A 20,377-nucleotide genomic window follows, 5' to 3' on the forward strand; every position below is an offset into this window, starting at 1 on the left:
GCTTGGGTCTCACCCGAGCGTCGCGTGTTCGATTCCTCGGCTGGCTAAGTCCTCCATCACAACACAAGCAACATTTACCATGTTAAGATGTCATATTTACATATCCTCTTCGGTTCGTCATTAGGACATGCCAGCAGTTCAATAACCAAGATGCTATGTTAGCATTGTTCGATGGCATACTGAGAAGCAAGCTGGAGTATGCGAGCGATGTTTGGGCACCGTACCACCAGAAGTACATTGAAATGATAGAGCAAATCCCGAAGAAATTCCTCAGGTATGTCTATATGCGGACGCATGGAACCTAACCTAGGTTCATGCACCATATCGACTTACTTGAGGAAACTAATTCTGTGAGTCTGGAAACTAGGCGGAAAGCAAGTCTAGCCCATTCCTATTGGGATGCTATGATTTATATGTACCAGAACACTACAGCCGAAGTCAATACCATGACTTATTCAGAGTACCAAAAGGCAAAACCGACGTCCTGGCAAAGCATAGCATGACGAGGGGAGTGGTGCTGTTGAACGAACCAGCAAAGAATTTGAATGTAAGTGACTGTTTTCTAAATGACCTAAAACAATTATTGAAGAGTCACTTAGCTAAATGCCGATGTGATGTAAAATTGTACTGTAACAGGAATGAATGTTCTGTTGTACAATAAATTTTTTTTTTAAAAAGGACTCCATTTTGTAAACTTATTCAAACAAAAAACGTGGCAGGACGAAACCAACAGAAATACGCGCAACAGTTGCTGGAATACACGGAGGACTAACAGAAATGTCGTAAAACAACAATAATGAATAATGAACCCTGGTGGCAAGCTAGACGGCAGTATAGTACGAGTGCGTCAGAATAAGATAACTCAACACGTCCGTGTACTTGGTGCTCAAGTCTAGGCACGCCAAGGACTACTGATTTTGAAACACGAATACCGGCGAAGCGTAATGCTTGAATTTGTGCTATCGACCGGTAAAGACAATGCCGAATTATTGAGAGAGTGCCGTACCTACGTTTCTATATCACGAGTTAAAATTATATACCAGAAGAGTATGTTTGAATGCGAACAAAGCAAGGAGTGTGCGCCGAGAGTAGTGTGGCGGTCTACAATTAAACCACAATTTTTTATATGAAAAACACAGCAAGACTAAAAAACGGGCGAACTAATTTAGGTCATGATTGAAACATAGAAAACTCTAATTTAAGGGTATACATTATAATCTACACGTTCATAGATGGCGTCGATTCGATTATTTTATGAAAATACACTTTTTGCAAGTTATGCTTTACAATATTAACACATTCTTTGCGGGAAACGAGAAAACTCGTCATACGCCTTTTTACAGTAAGACGCGGGAGACGAGTTTACTTGTTTTGTTGCTCAAAGCAAGGAGCGGGAAACTTGTAAACAAGGGGTTCTAAATGGGTGCGGGGTCATGTGTTTTCTATTGTCGGCGGTACCCGATCTATCTACCTGTCAATACAATGAGTTTGAAACACAACAAAAAAATAAAATCGTTGTCGCGTATGTTCCGCTCACAAACTACGCAGTGAAACGCGGTACATGTGCAAGTTTTGCAAAGTGCCCCTGCATAAAGGAAAGTGTTTCGAACGCTATCACACATTGAAGCACTATTAGGTTATAGTTTTTTTTTATACGTATTGAAAATTTCTAAATAATCTTGTAATTTTGTATGAATACAGTTATTTCGATTGTGAAATACTGTTTTTTCTATGATTCCCAAGAAAGTAGAAAGTTTTTGTTCATAAAAAAAGGAATTACACATACATTGCTAAGTAAATAAATAGAGATATCTTTTTAAAGTAAAACACTCAAAATTTCATCAAAAAATATCAGATAGATCATAAGATATGAATATTTTGCAGAAAGTCTAATTTTGGCGCTAAAATTTAAAAAAACATCCGCGCTACGCCGTGATTTGGCGGTAAAATGCCCGACCATATAGTGTTAAGACAAATTATTTGTTGCAACTATTGTACGTACATACGCAATATGAATATGAATAAACAGTTTTACATATCAATTCTTTCAAGAAAGACATACAAATACAATATTATACAGGTGATTCAATCTAACGCCATCTTTGTGCGCGTAGATTTAAAATAAAACTTCAATCTTAAGATTATTGGTAACTGTGTTTTAACGCGGAAAAAAGCAGTACATATTTTAAAAAATACCCAAAACCAAAAAAAATTTATATATATATATATGTTTAAAGATATCAAACATACTAATTTCGTGCTGCGAATTTTTTAGTCCTGATTCAATGAACTCAAATATTTGTTTTTAATTTAAGCGTCATTTTCAAAATTAGAACTGATTGTGTGAAGAATTCAGACAATCAATAAAGTAGGTACCTACCTACAATACATACTATTTGAACAAAATATTATTTTAATTGTCATTTTCAAAATTGGAACTGATTGTGTGAAAAATTCAGATAATCGATAAAGTAGGTACCTACCTACCTGTAATATTTTAACAGAAAATTATTTTAATTGTCGTTTTCAAAATTGGAACTGATTGTGTGAAAAATTCAGACAAACGATAAAGTAGGTACCTACCTACAATACATAATGTTTGAACAGAATATTATTTTAATTGTCATTTTCAAAATTGGAACTGATAGTGAAAAATTCAGACAATCGATAAATAGGTACCTACCTACAATACATAATATTTGAACAGAAAATTATTTTAATTGTCATTTTCAAAATTGGAACTGATTGTGTGAAGAATTCAGACAATCGATAAAGTAGGTACCTACCTACAATACATAATATTTGAACAGAAAATTATTTTAATTGTCATTTTCAAAATTGGAACTGATTGTGTGTAGAATTCAGACAATCGAAAAAGTAGGTACCTACCTACCTGTAATATTTTAACAGAATATTATTTTAATTGTCATTTTCAAAATTGGAACTGACTGTGTGAAAAATTCAGACAATCGATAAAGTAGGTACCTACCTACAATACATAATATTTTAACAGAATATTATTTTAATTGCCATTTAAAAAATTGGAACTGATTGTGTGTCAAGAATTCATACTATCCCGTGATTTGTAACAGGTCAGTTATAAATAATAATTAAATAAATATTACGCTAATAAATGTATTGCTGGCGAAAAGTATGCATAATGCAATATAATATTTGCAATCATTGCACGCACTGAAGAGAAAAACTGATAGAAGTGTATTGTGGGTATGCCTCAAGTATGGTCAAATTTACCTTACTCTTGTTGAAATTGATACATTTTCATATATATAAAAATTTTCTTGAACAATTTTGTTGGCGAAACGTCTTATGTAAAACGGTGACATCAGTTTTCTTTCAAATCGCTATTTATTACGCTTCTAGAGATTATCGGTTCAGTGTTTGCATTACTAATTATTTTATAGAAATCCTAATATTATTAATTAATTTAATAACAACTAACTCACACAACATAAAGAGATCCAACGTGAAAAGTTTAATCATATTGTTCTGACTTGACTACTGTCAGGTTAGGTTACGTTTGTAAAATGATACCTTAACCTTCCATTTCCTTCCTTTCGTTACCATTGGGGTAACAAAGATACCCCATGCATGTTATCATTATTTATTATGGATAAGTTTTGTACGAATACAAAAAAATACCGATGCAATAACAAAATATTCGATTTTGGAAATTAGCCTGAAATTTTTTAACCCGATTTGGGATTTGCAGTTAAGGTTTTTAAACAGCAAACAATTTGCGCGTCATTGTGAAAAGGGTGGCCGATCGTGACCATTGAGTGTGATAGACTTCCAAGTTAAAAAGGACCAGTCATTCGTAGTCAGATTTTATTTTCGAAGACAAATAGGACAATGTGAGTTGCCTGTGTGCTGTCAGATTCATTTATTGACCAATCACTTAAACTTGAGGTGATTTTGCACAAAAATGGCGCTATAAAAATCAAAGGGAGACGGAAACGCCAACTCCCCTCTCAGTGCAACTTAGTTTGTTCTCCTTTCGCTCATGGGCATGTCTATTGTTTTCTTATGTCTATGTAGGGTAGTAATTTTCATATTTTGGTTACCCCTGTTGGCAACGGGAAGGTTAAGTTGGATTAGGTTAGGTTTCGTACAATGATTCTTTGAGACCTCTCCTTGCGTAGTGAGCCTAGACTAGTATGCCTGCAGTAAGCAGGGTGTGGCGCATGGCGCGGCGGTTAGTCTGCCTTAGCCTTGGAACCGGTGACCCCCTTCGTCTTGGCAGGTTCCTTGGCCAGCTTCTCCCGACAGTCTTTGTGCAGACCGACCAGGTCGAAGGTAGCCTTCACGTTATCTTCAGAGAAGAAAAACCTGGAAGAAAAGCATTATAAGCTGTACATTTGGTAGAAAGAATGAGCGGTATTGAGATAGTGAAATAAGATAGGACCAAGATGGGATCCTTGAATGTACTGAGTTTTGAGGAAAAAGAAGGTCCATTTTTACGTGAATTTTGTAATGTTCATTCAATTTATACAAATTTTTTATAACATTACAGATTGGGGTCTAGGCTATTATACTTGTACCATTTATACGATGTATTTGCAGTGACAAAAACCTCTCAAGTGCGTTGTAGGACATGAAAAACACGGTATACGCTGACTACGAGTGCCCAATAAAATTTAACACTTTCCTGACATAATTACTAATTCCTGATGATCTCAAACTGTGCCCGTGGTATTGTTCTCAGGTGCAAAGCTTTCACTTAGAACACTTTCACTTCGTTTCATTTTTACATTAAAAATAAATATGACATATTTATCAAAATATCCCACTTCGCGGCCATTTTACATCGCACTTTTTGCTGGGAACTTGATCGCTGCCAACTACCAACCTCTCCACAATAAACCCAAGATGTTTGCGCTCGGTGCTAGGCTGCTCTGTGCAGTCTGCACATGCGCGTTTTCACAGGCGCGTTTTCAAAAAACGTTTCTCTGCTATATCCCTACTCTGTGGTTTCTCACGTGTAGTCAATCAAGACAGATCTGACAAATCTGAGAATGTCAATTACTACATTGCGGCCTTTTCCGTCACTTTTATTAATTCACAAGTTTGTTAAAGATGAAACCATTAGGTATTTGCAACAGTTAAATGTCCTTCCGAAAACTAAATTGTGTCCTTCATGTGGGGCCGAAATGGTTCTACAGAAAAGACAAGGTGTTGGGGTGGACCAAAACCAGCTATTTCATTGGCGATGTCGGAAGATGGTGAAAAAAATTAAAAAAGCATCTAAAGTGTGTGACACTCGTATCACAATGCGCCAAAACACCTGGTTTGACAACACAAAGATGCCAATAGGTACAATGATAAAGCTTACGTACATGCTTGTACGTTGCAAAGAGGATCTCCAAGACATTGCCCATGAGCTAACTCTGGACCGTAACACGGTCGGCTTATGGATGAAGTTTGTTCGGCAAGTTATGGAGGAGTGGGCCATGACTGACATGGAACCAGTGGGGGGTCCAGGAAGAACAGTCGAAATAGACGAATCCAAATTTGGAAAACGAAAGTATCACCGTGGTCATCGCGTGGAGGGCCAATGGGTGTTTGGCGGCATCGAACGAGAAACAGGAAGGGTGTTTCTAGTTCCCGTTGAAACACGGGACCGTAATACGTTACTGGCGGTGATCAAGCAATGGATATTACCGGGTACTACTATTATTTCAGGTGGGTGAGGTCTCTAGTAGCATCCTCGTATCCCCTTTAAGCTGCGGACGCTGCGTGCACCGGCCGTGTTGTGTGTTGTGTTGTTCCCGATGCGTGGCTGGGGGTAGCACCCTCGTACCCCCTTTAAGCTGCGGCACATCACACAACACGGACGGTGCGTGCACCGCCCAGGTGCGCGCACAGTGCAGGTGTGCGCACCAATGCCATCGAGTCCACCTGGCGGCATACCAAGCGATTCCTACCTCACTACCACAGGAGGAAAGGAGATTACAACAAATATTTATCTCATTATATGTTCTTGAAGCATTGTGCGCTGCAAAATAAGTGCTCATTCACATCATTTTTCGAAGCAGTAAGCAAAGTCAATTTTTCTGATGTTGAAAATGACGACGCAAGTGAACATTCCAGTTCTGAATAGTTTTTTAAATTCACCGCGTTTTATTAGTATTTTTTCTGTTTTAATGTTGGCAAACTTGTAAAAATAATTACATCATTAGAAATCAATATGGCCGCTTATAATTTGTTAATAAATGTCTATCTCAAGCTATTTTCTGTTTTTTTCCATGTTTTTCCTTTATTATTTCAACTAAAATGAAGCATAATACGTTTGCCCCAAGGTAAGTTCATAATTACTTCTCATACCGTCGAGATTTGGCTTAATTTGACAATTTTAGCGCAAAAACAGTGAGGGCACTGCTAGACGGCAAGTTCCAAAAACACTTTGATTAACTACATTTAGGAAGAACGTGGCTCACCCCACAGGTGAGTTCATGAACAAATTGGCGCGGCTCGCTCTACAATAAAGGAGGTTATAACTGTTGCGTGTCGTATCTTGTGATTGTCCTTTTTTATTTAACTTTATTCAAGCCTAAACTCTTTCACTTTTTCATTTTATAATCTCGATGTGTAGAGCCTTTTACATTATCTTTTTCTGTCTGTGCCACCTTTTATATTAAATCTTTTTGTCTATGGCACGTCATAGTGTAATATTGTCATTAATTTCGCATCTATAATATTTTGTGTCTGTATTCACGTCAAACATTGGTGTTTTGTTTTATATAGTTTGTTGTGATCGAGATCTTTTGTTTTATTCTGATTAGCATTGAATTTTACATTACCAGTATCAACCAACTCTCGCTTCTCTCTCTCGGTTTAATGTCTACCCTCTTCTGTGTAACATATTAAACATATCAACAAAAACACAAGTGTTTTTAATGAGAAGCGAACCTCCATCTATCTCAACGGCAAGCCAATCCTTGTCGTGATACGAAAGAAGCCTACACAACCCGATCAGCCTTACAAACTGACTGGAGGCTTCTGGACTCCACACGAGGACGCTGCTCATGGTCCTTCGAGCCGGATTGCACCAGCAATCATCACCCAAGCCACCACAGGAGAAATCAGCAATCATCACAGCAAGCACCAAATTAAGTCAATCCTTTCAACTTTCCCTCTTTACTGTGTTAATATTTTTGCTGTTTCTCAATCATAACAGGCACGGATCTCTAGTCATCTGACAATGGCGGACAACCTGAAGGCTTTCATAGCCAGAAGAGGTCAGATCAAAGGGCTGATAACGAAGTTTCAGTCATTGTTAGATGAAGACCGAACGGATCCGTCAATCATCCAAGTCCGATTGGCAAAAATCGAACCTTTGCATGACTTATTCATGGAAATTCAACTTAAAATCAGTATGTGTGATGAAAGTTTGAATTTCGATTCGGATGATGAAACCGATCGCTTTGAAACAATGTATTTCAAGGCCATCTCCGAAGCAAAATCGCGTCTGACGAGCGATTCCAAACTTAATTCACATCAATCACAATCAAATATAAATTCCAAAATTCAATTACCAATTTTGAGACTACCTACTTTCTCCGGAACATTCTCTGAGTGGACTTGTTTCGAAGAATCTTTTCAATCATTAATTGAAACAAATCAGGAATTATCTGCAATTCAGAAATTTCACTATCTTAAATCGTGCTTAACCGGAAACGCTTCCAAATTATTAACATCTCTGGAAATCTCATCAAATAATTATCAAATTGCATGGAATTTATTAACAGATCGATACGCAAATAAACGCTTAATAATTCAAAACCACATCCAAGCTATATACAATATTGCAAACATTAAATTTGAATCTTCCAAAGAAATTCAAGCCTTTTTAGATCAAATTTTAATTAATTTACGGGCTTTGAAAAATTTAAACCTACCTACAGAACATTGGGATGCCTTACTAATTCATCATTTATCAAAAAAACTTGATCCAATAACATCTCGCGAGTGGGAACGAATTCCCATTCCTGAACCAAATACTTACGTTCATTCTATGGAAACATTCATAAAGTTTTTAACCGATAAATCTATTATGCTTCAATCTATTCCAAAGTCATCTGCAACAGCTCATAAATCTGATAACATTAATAGCAAAAAACCAAATTTCACTTTTGTAACATCTCCAAATTATTGTTGCAATGTCTGTTCTGAAAATCATTCTATCTATCAATGCCCTAAACTTCAGAAAATGACTCTTCAAGACAGAATAAATGCATCTAAGACTTTTAAATTATGTTACAACTGTCTAGGAAAGGGTCATTCTTATGAACAATGTCAAAGCAAATTCCGTTGCAAAACATGTAACAAAAAACATCACACTCTGTTTCACAAAGAAGTTCAAACTGAATCTGAACAAGGTCCAATCATCTCCGCTACATCCATGGCGAACGAATCTCATGCCTTACTATCTACTGTTATTCTCAATGTGAAGAATGCGCAAGGACATTTCATCCAGGCCAGAGCTTTACTCGATTCTGGCAGTCAAAGCAACTTCATTACCACAAAATTAGCTACGCATCTAGGTGTTCAGCTAATAAAGTCAGATAGCCCAATTACTGGAATAACCGGCGCATCATTCAACAGTAATTTCAAAACTAATATAACCATTGCTTCACAATATAAAAAGCGTTTTGTAAAACAATTATCTTGCATCTGTTTAAATGAAATTACTCCAAACATTCCAGTACACAAAATCACTATCAACGCAACAGCTACGATCCCATCACACATGAAGCTAGCAGACCCAACCTATCATGAACCTGCATCAATCGACATCCTTCTTGGCTGCGACATGTTCTGGAGTTGCCTAGAACAAAGGCGAACAAACATCTCAGGAATGCAACTTCAACAAACCGCTTTCGGCTGGGTAATTACACACACCGACACACCAGCTGACGAAGGTATTTCTTTATTTTCCATTAAAGACAACAATGCCCTTCATGATCTCATGACTAAATTCTGGCATATGGAAGAAAACCTTTCTCATCCACCTCAGTCCTTGGAAGAAAAGGCTGTCGAATCACACTTCATTGACACACATTACAGAAATGAAGATGGTAGATTCATCGTGGAGCTTCCGCTCAAGGGAAACCCACAAGACTTGGGTTCTTCGCTAAACACAGCTACAAAACGATGGCTCTCCGTTGAACGGAAACTCTCACCTCCACTACAATTGCAATACTCTGAATTCATGAATGAATATATTCACCTAAACCATATGTCTGAAATATCTATTAAGGACAACACTTCATCCTCTAACCATCATTTCTACTTACCTCACCATTCTATTCTACGTGAATCCAGCGAAACCACCAAACTGAGGGTCGTGTTTGATGGATCTGCGAAAACCTCCTCAGGGCTCTCTCTAAATGACATCCTCATGGTTGGACCGACCGTTCAAGATGATCTCCTTTCAATAATCCTACGTTTCAGAACTTACAGATATGTAATATCTGCGGACATAGAAAAAATGTACCGTCAGATCTTAATAACTCCCAAACATCGTGATTTACAAAGAATTGTTTGGTCAAACCCATCTTCAAACAAATTGTCTCATTTCAGACTCAACACAGTTACGTACGGTACGGCATCTGCTCCGTATTTAGCGACACGATGTCTACGGCAACTAGCACTGGATTCACAAGAATCGTCGCCAGACGCAAGTCAGCGCATTCTACATGACTTTTACGTCGACGATCTCCTTACAGGAAGTAATGATTTTGAGACAACGCTAAAACTCAAGTATAGTATAAATTCTATATTAAGTTCTGCCTGTATGAATCTACGAAAATGGAAATCCAATGACGACAATCTCATCGCAGACGAAAAATCCCTCAATCAGTCTGTCGATTCGACATTACTGGGAAAATCTGAAACCTCCAAAACACTCGGTCTGAGTTGGAATTCTACTCTGGATACACTTAGATATCAACCTGCTACGTCATCTGTAAATTCATCTATAACTAAAAGAAATCTTTTGTCACAAATCGGAAAACTATTCGACCCTCTCGGTCTAATTGCTCCAATAAATATCACTGCAAAATTATTCATCCAGGATTTATGGCAATTAAAAATTGACTGGGATTCAGACGTTCCAAGTCATATTCAAACTTCATGGCTCAACTTTCAAATGATTTATAATTAGGTTAGTAAACTGGTGATTGGAAGGTAAAACTACAGGATGTTTTTGATTATAGGTGAGGTTTGCATTTGATAGACGTCCGCCAACGCGCAGTACGTTCTGCGAGTCTAAAAATGGGTTCAATGAGAGAAGTTTACTATTTGACAAAAGACATTTTGATTTTGACTGTAATGCCTTTATATCTGATGCAAAGCATTGCCTTTGAACTATTTTAACAAGCGTTGTCATTGCAGTAGTTAGTTCAAGTACAGTTAGTGCAGTTGTTTGAGATTCAAACTTGCGGAGAGCATTAGTTTTGAAACGAATACAATAAGCTACTACTCTTTGCAATTTATGTAAAGTAGAATAACGATCAAAGATGTCAGTGTTATGTATTTGTGTTATGAATGCTTGAGTAGTGGTTTTCTGTTCCGGAAGTTCTGGTGAATCTGGGATGACGGTAGTTGGCCAATGTGTTTCATTTTGAGATAGCCATAGAGGACCATTCAATTCATTTCATTCCGTTCAACGGAGAGCCATCGTTTTGTAGCTGTGTTTAGCGAAGAACCCAAGTCTTGTGGGTTTCCCTTGAGCGGAAGCTCCACGATGAATCTACCATCTTCATTTCTGTAATGTGTGTCAATGAAGTGTGATTCGACAGCCTTTTCTTCCAAGGACTGAGGTGGATGAGAAAGGTTTTCTTCCATATGCCAGAATTTAGTCATGAGATCATGAAGGGCATTGTTGTCTTTAATGGAAAATAAAGAAATACCTTCGTCAGCTGGTGTGTCGGTGTGTGTAATTACCCAGCCGAAAGCGGTTTGTTGAAGTTGCATTCCTGAGATGTTTGTTCGCCTTTGTTCTAGGCAACTCCAGAACATGTCGCAGCCAAGAAGGATGTCGATTGATGCAGGTTCATGATAGGTTGGGTCTGCTTATCTTATCTCTTATCTCTCAACGTCCTCAAGAGTGAGTCTCTGGTACAAAGAAATTTATTCAGATTCATAATGCTGAGAAGAACTGTACTAACTTCTGTAGTTTATTGCGGGAGTCAGGTTCGGGTCGCCGCATGGCCTCTTTGCCCTCCCGGAACAGCACCAGGGACGGCAACTGCCGGCTCAGCGAGCTGTCCAGGATACCGAACTTGGCTGCCGCCTCTGGATACCTGGAACACAACGGAAAAACAGCTCACAACTTCGTCATATCAGGGGCGCTACAACCCTTAGAGAGTCGTGACTACCTTCACTATTAACCCCTCGACAAAATAATATCGTGTCATCGAAAATTCCCGCTTTAAATTCAAATAGATTCGTTGTTTTGGGATGTATTTTAAATTGAAAACAGATAAAATCAGATTTTAGTACTAGAAATCGACTTTTGTTTATTAAAAAAATAATATTGTATTATTTACAGAAAATATGTCAAAATGTACATAGTAAATCATAATGTTACTGGCTGACGTGAACCCGGCATTGCTGGGGGTTTGTTTTAGGAGATAGACATATACCATCGCAGACTTTTCTGTAGGCCTTTTTAAGATATACAATTCCGTAGTACATGTAGATACAGATCACAAGGTTTAGAAGAACTAAGCGCACAAACAGACAGACACAGATAGCGACATTATTTATTACTACAGGGTTTTCCAATAAGAGGTGTTATTTTGATATTCTATCGTAAAAAAATCAATGGTTTCGTTGCTTGTGTGGCACGTAGCGCCGTCTTGTTGAAAGTAAACGTTGTCCAGATCAATACCGTCCAATTCCGGCCATGAAAAATCATTAATCATCTCTCGATAGCGCAATCCATTCACCGTAACTGTTGCTCCAGCCTCATTTTCGAAAAAGTAAGGTCCAATGACTCCGCCGGACCATAAATCTTATAGTATAAAAATAAGGTCACTATCCGTGTCTGTCTCTTTGTGCGCTTAGTTCTTCTAAACTACGCAACGGATTTTTATACGGTTTTCACTATCATTTAGAGAATTTCTTCCGGAAGGTTTATGTATATAATACATCCATATTATATTTATAGAAAGAACAGAAAAGTAGATGATTGTAATCAAGTCTAAAAAAAAAATCGGGTGCTTACATTACTAACGCTGGCTAAACCTTATGAGATACATCAAAATAATGTACTACGGAATTGTATATCTTAAAAAGGCCTACAGAAAAGTCCTTAATGGTATATGTCTATATCCTAAGGATAATCTACAGCAACGACGGGTACACGTCAGCTAATTGTATATAAACAGAAAATGGGTTATTTTTAAGAGAAATTCATGTGGAAAGAGTTTTTTGTTTTGTTTTGATTTTGTAATTGATGCTTCAGTGTGAAGATGAAATATAAAATCTTTATTATTATTTATAATTCTGATACTTTCTGGTAATGTATTTAAAGATATTTAAAGTTGAATTGCTGCATTGTTTTTTTTTTGCATTTTGTTATTGGGAGAAATGATTTTTAGTTTTCTATTATATACAGGGTGTATCGGCACGTACCCGACAAACTTTAACCAGCTTTTCCTTAGCACATTTGGTCTAAAAAATGTTATGGGCGCTTTGCTGTCTGGTAACATTTTTTTTTTTCAATTAATAACAAAAAAATAAAAAATTTCCACACTCCGTCACTGTCATTGGCATTGTTTCTCGTATTCAACAGCTGTTATTAGCAAATGTGTCAAAAAGCGTCTTCGCTCTTTCGTACACACTAAATAATAATACATAGTAAACACTACCTTTGGACAAAGACACCATAAATACCACGCTATTAAAGCATTCAACAGTCTTCCACTTGAAACAAAAATTGAGGAAAATAAAAATAAATTCAAACACAAAATAAAAAAATGGATTAAAGAACAAAAAAGACAATATTTCCAAAATTCTATAACATAAGAGAATAAAACATATACACGCAACACAAAAAAATGTATAAGGCAAGCGGCACGCACAAGCACATAGATCATTGGAAGTGCCGATTTCCATTCCCTTCTAATGTTTTTATTTTGGTGTGAGAATTGGATTTTGATTTCTAATCTTTATTATTGGTGTAAATTTATCTTTATTTTAATGTTGTTTTTTGTTTTTGTTTAAATGTATAAATTCGTATATTTTAAAATGGGGGCCTCAGCACGGGTGAACAACCCATTGAGGCCAACGTTGCTGAATTGAAATGTGAAGTACTGTAGAGTAATGTATCAATAAATAAATAAATAAATAGTTAAAAATGAGACGAATGGTGCTGTGCCATTTCGTTGTGATTGTAAAAGCGCGCCAATGTAGGTACATACGTACATTATTCAATGAAACTCTAATAAAATATTGCCAGATGGGTTTTCAAACTTTGACAAAGGATAAAACAGTGGTGACATGTGGTGAAAATATGAATAGTAAATTTTTTATTAAAAAAAAACGTTACCAAACAGCAAAGTGGCCATAACATTTTTTACTCCATATATGCTCAGGAATCGCTGGTTAAAATTTGTCGGGTACGTGCCGATACACCCTGTATAACTATGCATACGCAAATAAAAATATTAAAATTTTGAACGCAAACATAGTTTTTAAAGTTGCTTACTGTTTGTTTTTACCTTCTGGAATCAATGAGACTCTAGCATCACCAATCCCCAATACGTCCTGCTGAAGGTAGTGGGATGGGAAGGATATGGGAAAGAGGAAGGTGGGGAAGTCCTGGCTATTCATATCTGGTCACCAAACACGGCTATAGCCATTTCAAGCAAAGTTTAGATTCTGAATGATAAATATATATAATTTATGGAATTTTCGACAACTTTCTTTAATGAATTTCAACAGATTTGAAACACGCTGGTGGTTTCATGATATCGGTTTCTCTCGATGTTTGCCATATGATTATGTTAGGTTAGGTTAATTTTACCTCACGATGTGCACCTTCCCAAAGCACAGGTTAGGTTATGTCACAAAAAATTATTCAAGGTAAGCCTTACCTCCCGACGTCCACCTTCCCAAAGCGCAGGTTGGGCAGCGCGAAATCCGCCGACAGCTGCGAGAAGACGGGCGCAAAGTGCACGCAGGCCGGGTGCCACGCCGTGTAGAACTCCACCAGCCACAGAGCGTTGGGCGTGGCGGCTAGTTCCTCGGACATGTTGGCGGCGCCGCGGAAGTAAATCACATTCTCCGGGCCCGAATAAGTGGGCTCCGGTAGCACCAGGCCGCAGAGGACAAACACTATGCCGAAGACGAGACCAAGCCTGGAAGAAGGAAAATATTTACATTTTATCTTAGGAAGCAATTACTTTGTGGTTAGACTTTCTATATTTCATTAAATAAAACACTTCACAGTGTATCTTTAAATACAACTAAAGCAATTGTCGAGAGATTTTTGCTCTATTTTAAACGAGTCGCGTTTTATTAAATATTTTCACCATTTTCGCTTAATTATTATCGTTTTTTTAACCTTTCCCTTACTGTGCTAAAAAAATACACGCGTTCCTGTGCTGTGTAGTCAATACACATCTCAAAATAAGCGATTTAATATTGGAAAAATATGAATATTCATAGCTAATCGCTTATATTTATTATATTTTATATCAAAAGTGATAATAATTGTAATTTAATTGCTGAAAACATGAAAAAACCATCGGCAGATGCTAAACAAACGTGCCAGGAGTCCACATCTAACGACGGTTCGCAGCCAACTGGCTAGCGGCTGGCGGCTGGCACAAACACAGCTGTGCGGTCGTAGGTATCGATGGTCTAAATCAGAGGTTCCCAAAGTGGTCTATATGGACCCCCAGGGGTCGATATCGGCTTGCTGGGGGTCTATGTCAGCGAGAAAAAAATTTAGGGGTCCAAGAGATTCAAATGGGGGTACATACGAGCGGACCCCCATTTACCTCACGTCAACATTTAGGAGTTCCGTAAAGGATACAATACAACACAAATAACACAGTTTACGTAATACTAATAATAGACTCAGAAATTACTTATTTAATATTTGTATGTTTATATATCGTAAAGTTGTTTAAATAGAGTCTACGTTCCTTTTATCGTCAGAATTAATATATTGAACCAAAACATTGCACATTGGAAGCCACGAATTTTCCTAGTTTCACAACTTGTTTTTGAAAAACGTCCACGGTAATAATGACGTTCAACATTTAGATGTACTTCACACAGACTTCAAAACTAAGTTTGAGGACATTTTGACTATGGAAATGCTACGTTGAAGAATCGGATATCGTATGACAAGAATAACTGACCGGAATAAGCGCTGACAAAGAACTTAAGGGGCAGTTCTGTAGGGCCAGCTACAGAAAGAAATTCCCGTTGCTTATCCTGCTCCATTTTCATTTGGTGTAATACCTCACAAGGGTGCCCCTGTCTGCACAATGCAAAAATAGAGGAACTATATCGCCACCCGGTTGTAGGGCAGGCAAGGGAAGGGAATCTTTTTACGGAAAAAATAAATGATTATCACATGAGACGTTAATAGTTTTAGGAAAATTCAATATTCGGAAGGCAGGGGGTCTACGGAAAAAATAAATATTTGGCAAGTGGTCTATGGGGAAAAAAAGTTTGGGAACCTCTGGTCTAAATCAAAAACTACAACTGCAGAAGTGTGGATGTCTCATGTTCCCGCATTGCAAATTAAAGCGGGACATCAATAGCGTGTCATTTCCTCGCACACTCTTCGCGTATTTACTATCACACGGTTGATTGTATTGATGTATTTGATCCCGATTTTTAACAAAAAACTCTGATTTTTAATTGAATTTGAAAACTATGTAATATATTATTTTTTTTAATTCAGTGCATAAATGTATGACGGAGGAATACCTAAAATCTGAACCCAGAATTTATTATATTTATAGAGTTATTAAAGTTATTAGAAGCAATGTGTAGTAAATACACACCAGAGATAAGGAAAGGTTAATATAAGCACGGTCCCTGTAACATTCGTATTTACATATCTCCCTTTCAAACCATCTTTGAACGCTTACTACCGAGCCTAAAACGAAGAAACAGTATTCTGTTGAACATTTCTCCGGGTAAATAATAAATATTTATATTGTATATTTGCTTCGTTTAACAGAATACAATCTCAGGTAAAATATTCACAAAGGCTTAAAGGCCAAAGAATTAAGTTGTTTTCAAGGAGATATTTCATAAATAAACATGTCAATGTGATAATCTGTTAAGTTGCTATTCGGTTGCGTTCAGTTTAAACTAGTTACAGCCATTAACGACAAATTAGCTGAAGCTACGTTATAGTGTAATCCCTGAATAAATTAACCAAGCACCAACGAAATGAATTGTGCAAAAATAAATTATAACTTTTTGGTTAATTCCACAGACATAGGAATTAATAGACGCGAAGATAATGGCGAGGGGTAAAATCAACTGTTGAAGAACGAAGGGGGTGAAGCTGACTGTGATTCGTCAATAAATCAATCTGACAGTAAATAGGCATCTCGCATTATAATATCACCATTTACTTCTTAAAAGTAAAATCTACTTTTGAATGAATAGACATTTTTACATGGGAGCGCAAATTACTCGCCACGTTATGAACAATTTGCGAAGTCCAAATTCGGCAAAAAAATTCGGTTCTATTTTCAGAGTCGTAGTTAGTTTCAGAGTATTTAGTTAAGACACTTTTACAAATGTTTCATAATTTACTTTACCCCAGTAAACAACGATGAGCACACTTGAGAATCGCTACATTGTGATGTGATAGTATATGTTTCTAAAACTGATCCATATAATACGGTGTGACTAAGCTTAAAATAAAGTAAAATAATGCTTACTTATGGAATGTAATACGACAATTGGGTTTATTCTCTTTTTCACATCTATTTTTACAAGTTTTCATATCACAAGTCAACATTTTGCCGTGTTATTTCGTAAAATGAACCGATGATGCCTCGACCATAGTTCGCACAAGAATGATGACGTCACGTTTTCAAATTTCACTTGAGGCCATACGCGAGCCCAGCCGGCTCCAATGGAACCGGTATGGGGAGTGGCGATAATACGCTTTTAATCACTTAGGGCAGGTCTACTAATATTCATATGTCTATGGTTAATTCATTAAAAATATTTCAAAATATAACCTAAAATTATTATAAATGTGCAAAAAAGTAGGACAAGGTTAATAGGTTCATTTTATATTTATTATTAATAAGAAAAAAGTATTTTATGAACTGTAAATGGACAGTTATTTATTTATTTACTAGCTGCATCCCGCCACGCATTGCTGTGGCTCTGTATGTCTGTCTAGATAGAGAAACAATAGTGTGTTGCTATTACGTCCAACAGATAGCGCTGTTTTTCAAAAAAGCACGTTTTTGCCTGTCACAGGTGACATCTATATAATATGGGTATATAAAAACACACGCGTGTTCGAATGCAACGTTGTGTCAAAATTTCAAAGCAATCAGTGAAGAACTTTTGGAGATTTAAGATTTTGAACAGACAAACATTTTTTATTTATATTGAAGATAGATTGATTTATATTGAATTTCACACCTAGCTGGACTTTTACGTTTATATTTTAAATGTAAGGCGATGCACTACGTCGTGTAATATTTTAAATTGAGCCGCTATCAATAACAACCCTTACGTAGATGGCAATAAGATTTTAATTCCCGCTTAACACCATCCGCCTGTTTTGATTTATGCAAGAAAAAAACAAGGCCAAAAAGTGCCTTTTATTTTATTTTGTGGATGTTCAGGCATAAATATTTAATTTTTTTCCCATCATTTTATAAATAACTTAATTTGCCACATTATACAATTAAATCATAACCGAAAATGAGTTCGTAAGTAGGAGATTTTGAACTTTAAAGCAGTTTTCATAGGCCTATTCATTATTTTTTTCTGGGCTTATAAAAAGACATATAAAAAATAGTCAATTATTTCAAAAGCCAAGATGTATTCTACTCGCAGTATTTAATTAAAGCATCTGAAACATTTCAAGGCGACCAAATTTTCAAACCAAAAACACATGATTTTGCATTTCTACGTATGGCATCGCCTTAATACACTTTATATTGTAAAAATTTCTGGTTAGCCTAGTTATAAATCTCAAAATTTTTAAGCCCTTATTAGAGATTTCTGTTATGTGGTTAACAAATACTAGAAGTCAGGATTTATTTCAGTGCAGAAATTCTGGGACTAACTACATTATGTATTCCTATTTATCCAGAATACTAATGGAGGGAAACAATTATATCAAGTCAGTGGACATCTTCAATTTATGTTTAAACAAATATAAAATGTTGTTAATGAAGCAATTCAGTTATGTACAATAAATAATGTATATTTCTTAATGTTCTCACGTAAAAGCCCCGAAAAAGGGCGTTAATAAATAAATAAATACCTTCTTTATACATATAACCTTGCATACAGAGACCTCAAAGATGATATAGGCCCTGAGGTAAATTATTTTTCTCAGACCTGCTGTGTGGAACTAATATAAAAAAAGATAAAGTTGTTGAATTCCGCCTGTCGTTTCTAGTGGTAATCATGTTGAAATCAATTGTTATTTAATAAAGTTACCTCAGGGCCTTTGTCATATTTGGGGATGCCGTGTAGAGGATCTTTTTGAGTAGAGGAATGAGAGAGAACAGGTCTTGAAGAGACCTACGTTGTAAGGGGGAGGAAACACAGAGACCGACAAATCGTTCAACAAGATCGAGTCGTAGAAGCGACCCGTTCTCATGTGACAAATTTCGGCCGTGTATAAAAGTTGATGCTATATCTCGGTACATCTTCCATTGAAATACCGGTAGAAGCATTCCCACCTGACGCATGTGCTCTAATGATTGAATCTATCAAACGGACCACCCGTTTCTGCACAGAGTCAAGAGTTTTTTACAGTTATTTTGTTGCTACAGATCTGAGGCTCTGCGTGCGTGAGGCGGAATTCGGCAACTTTACCAAAATAAATTTGAAAGATGAACTCACCTCACATCCGAGTAGAACCAAAGGATCAAATTAGCAATCTTCGTGTAACTAAACGCAGAAGTCAGGTAATTAATCATGGTAACGCTTCCAGCTTTGCGAGTTCTAATCATGACTACAATAACGAGGAAGAATAAGATTTCCGTCTCTCTCCCATTAAGTTCGCAGTCAGTCTGACTGAATATCACAGAACACAGAAACGGGATCCTTTTTGCCGCAATGTATGAAAAACTTAAAAGGATGTTAAACCAGTAATACGGCTTCAAGAGAAGGAGCAGATCCTTCTTGAATGTCATCTTGAAGGATTCTTTTGTCTCGGATCAGTCAGAATTAGCGATAATTAGAAGAATTGGTTAAACGGTACCCAATGTGAGAGAACGAAAATAAATGTCAAAATTGTGTCAAGAGGTATTACCAGTAAATAATTTAAAGCTGCCCTTATTAAAAAATCAATTAAATTAAATAATCACTTCGTAAAATAATATTTTTTTAAATTTGATTTTATAAATTTTATTCATTAGTGAAATTATCAAATTATTAAACAATCTTTTAAAACCAGACAAATTATGAATTGTCTACCTTTGCTGTATTTTATGAGAATATTATGTTTAATTATTTTATATACGCATATAAATTACTATGTTTGACCGTGTTACGAAATGTAGTTTGCAAAATTGAAATATGTACCTAATGCTTATATGAAGCAAAAGCGAATGGTAGAAGTCAGGGACGCGCGACAAAGACATGGCAAGATGAAGAATTTTAAATTCGTTAAGTTGAGTTAAGATTTACGTACTAGTAACTAAATAACCATCACGCCATTTCTGCAAGGGTAGACAGAGGGGACAGATCGCCAAATATTTCGGTCTTGGCACACACTTCTTGCCTCATTCAAATTCTTACATACTCGTATGTTAATTTGACTCTTCACCGGACTTGACTGGAGTATTTGGTTCACTTGATCGTGCCGTGTCTTCCTCAGGCATTCCCGACTTCTTTTACAATTCACATTCACGTCATATATTCTCCTTACACTTCTTTCTTCGTTCATTTGCTCTACATGCCCAATAAGATGTACATTTCTTAATTTTATTAATTACGCTTACATCAGCTTTGCATTCTTTACGAATCTCCACATTTCTCACACGCTCATACATGGCTTTATACACATACGCCTCAGGGATTTCATTTCCACAACATTCAGTCACAATATTTGAACGAATTAATCAAAAGACAGCGAGGTCGACAGCCGTATACATCAGGCTAGGCTTTC

The 20,377-nt window shown here is 36.7% G+C and overlaps 1 protein-coding gene across 1 annotated transcript; it reads right to left on the reverse strand.

Moving 5' to 3' along the window:
- Positions 1 to 2,675: 2,675 nt before the first annotated feature.
- LOC149414357 (thioredoxin-related transmembrane protein 2 homolog) lies at positions 2,676 to 19,499 on the reverse strand. Its single transcript, XM_089644303.1, has 4 exons — positions 19,108 to 19,499; positions 14,124 to 14,387; positions 11,190 to 11,324; positions 2,676 to 4,347 (listed from the first exon to the last, which is right to left on the reverse strand). Exons 1-4 carry the CDS (start codon positions 19,398 to 19,400, stop codon positions 4,215 to 4,217), a joined length of 825 nt encoding a protein of 274 aa, XP_089500429.1. The 5' UTR covers positions 19,401 to 19,499; the 3' UTR covers positions 2,676 to 4,214.
- Between the last annotated feature and the right edge of the window lie 878 nt (positions 19,500 to 20,377).

This window comes from Hesperophylax consimilis, chromosome 20, assembly GCF_061612785.1.
Source record: "Hesperophylax consimilis isolate HC1 chromosome 20, BYU_Hcon_1.0, whole genome shotgun sequence".
NCBI lineage: Eukaryota > Metazoa > Arthropoda > Insecta > Trichoptera > Limnephilidae > Hesperophylax > Hesperophylax consimilis.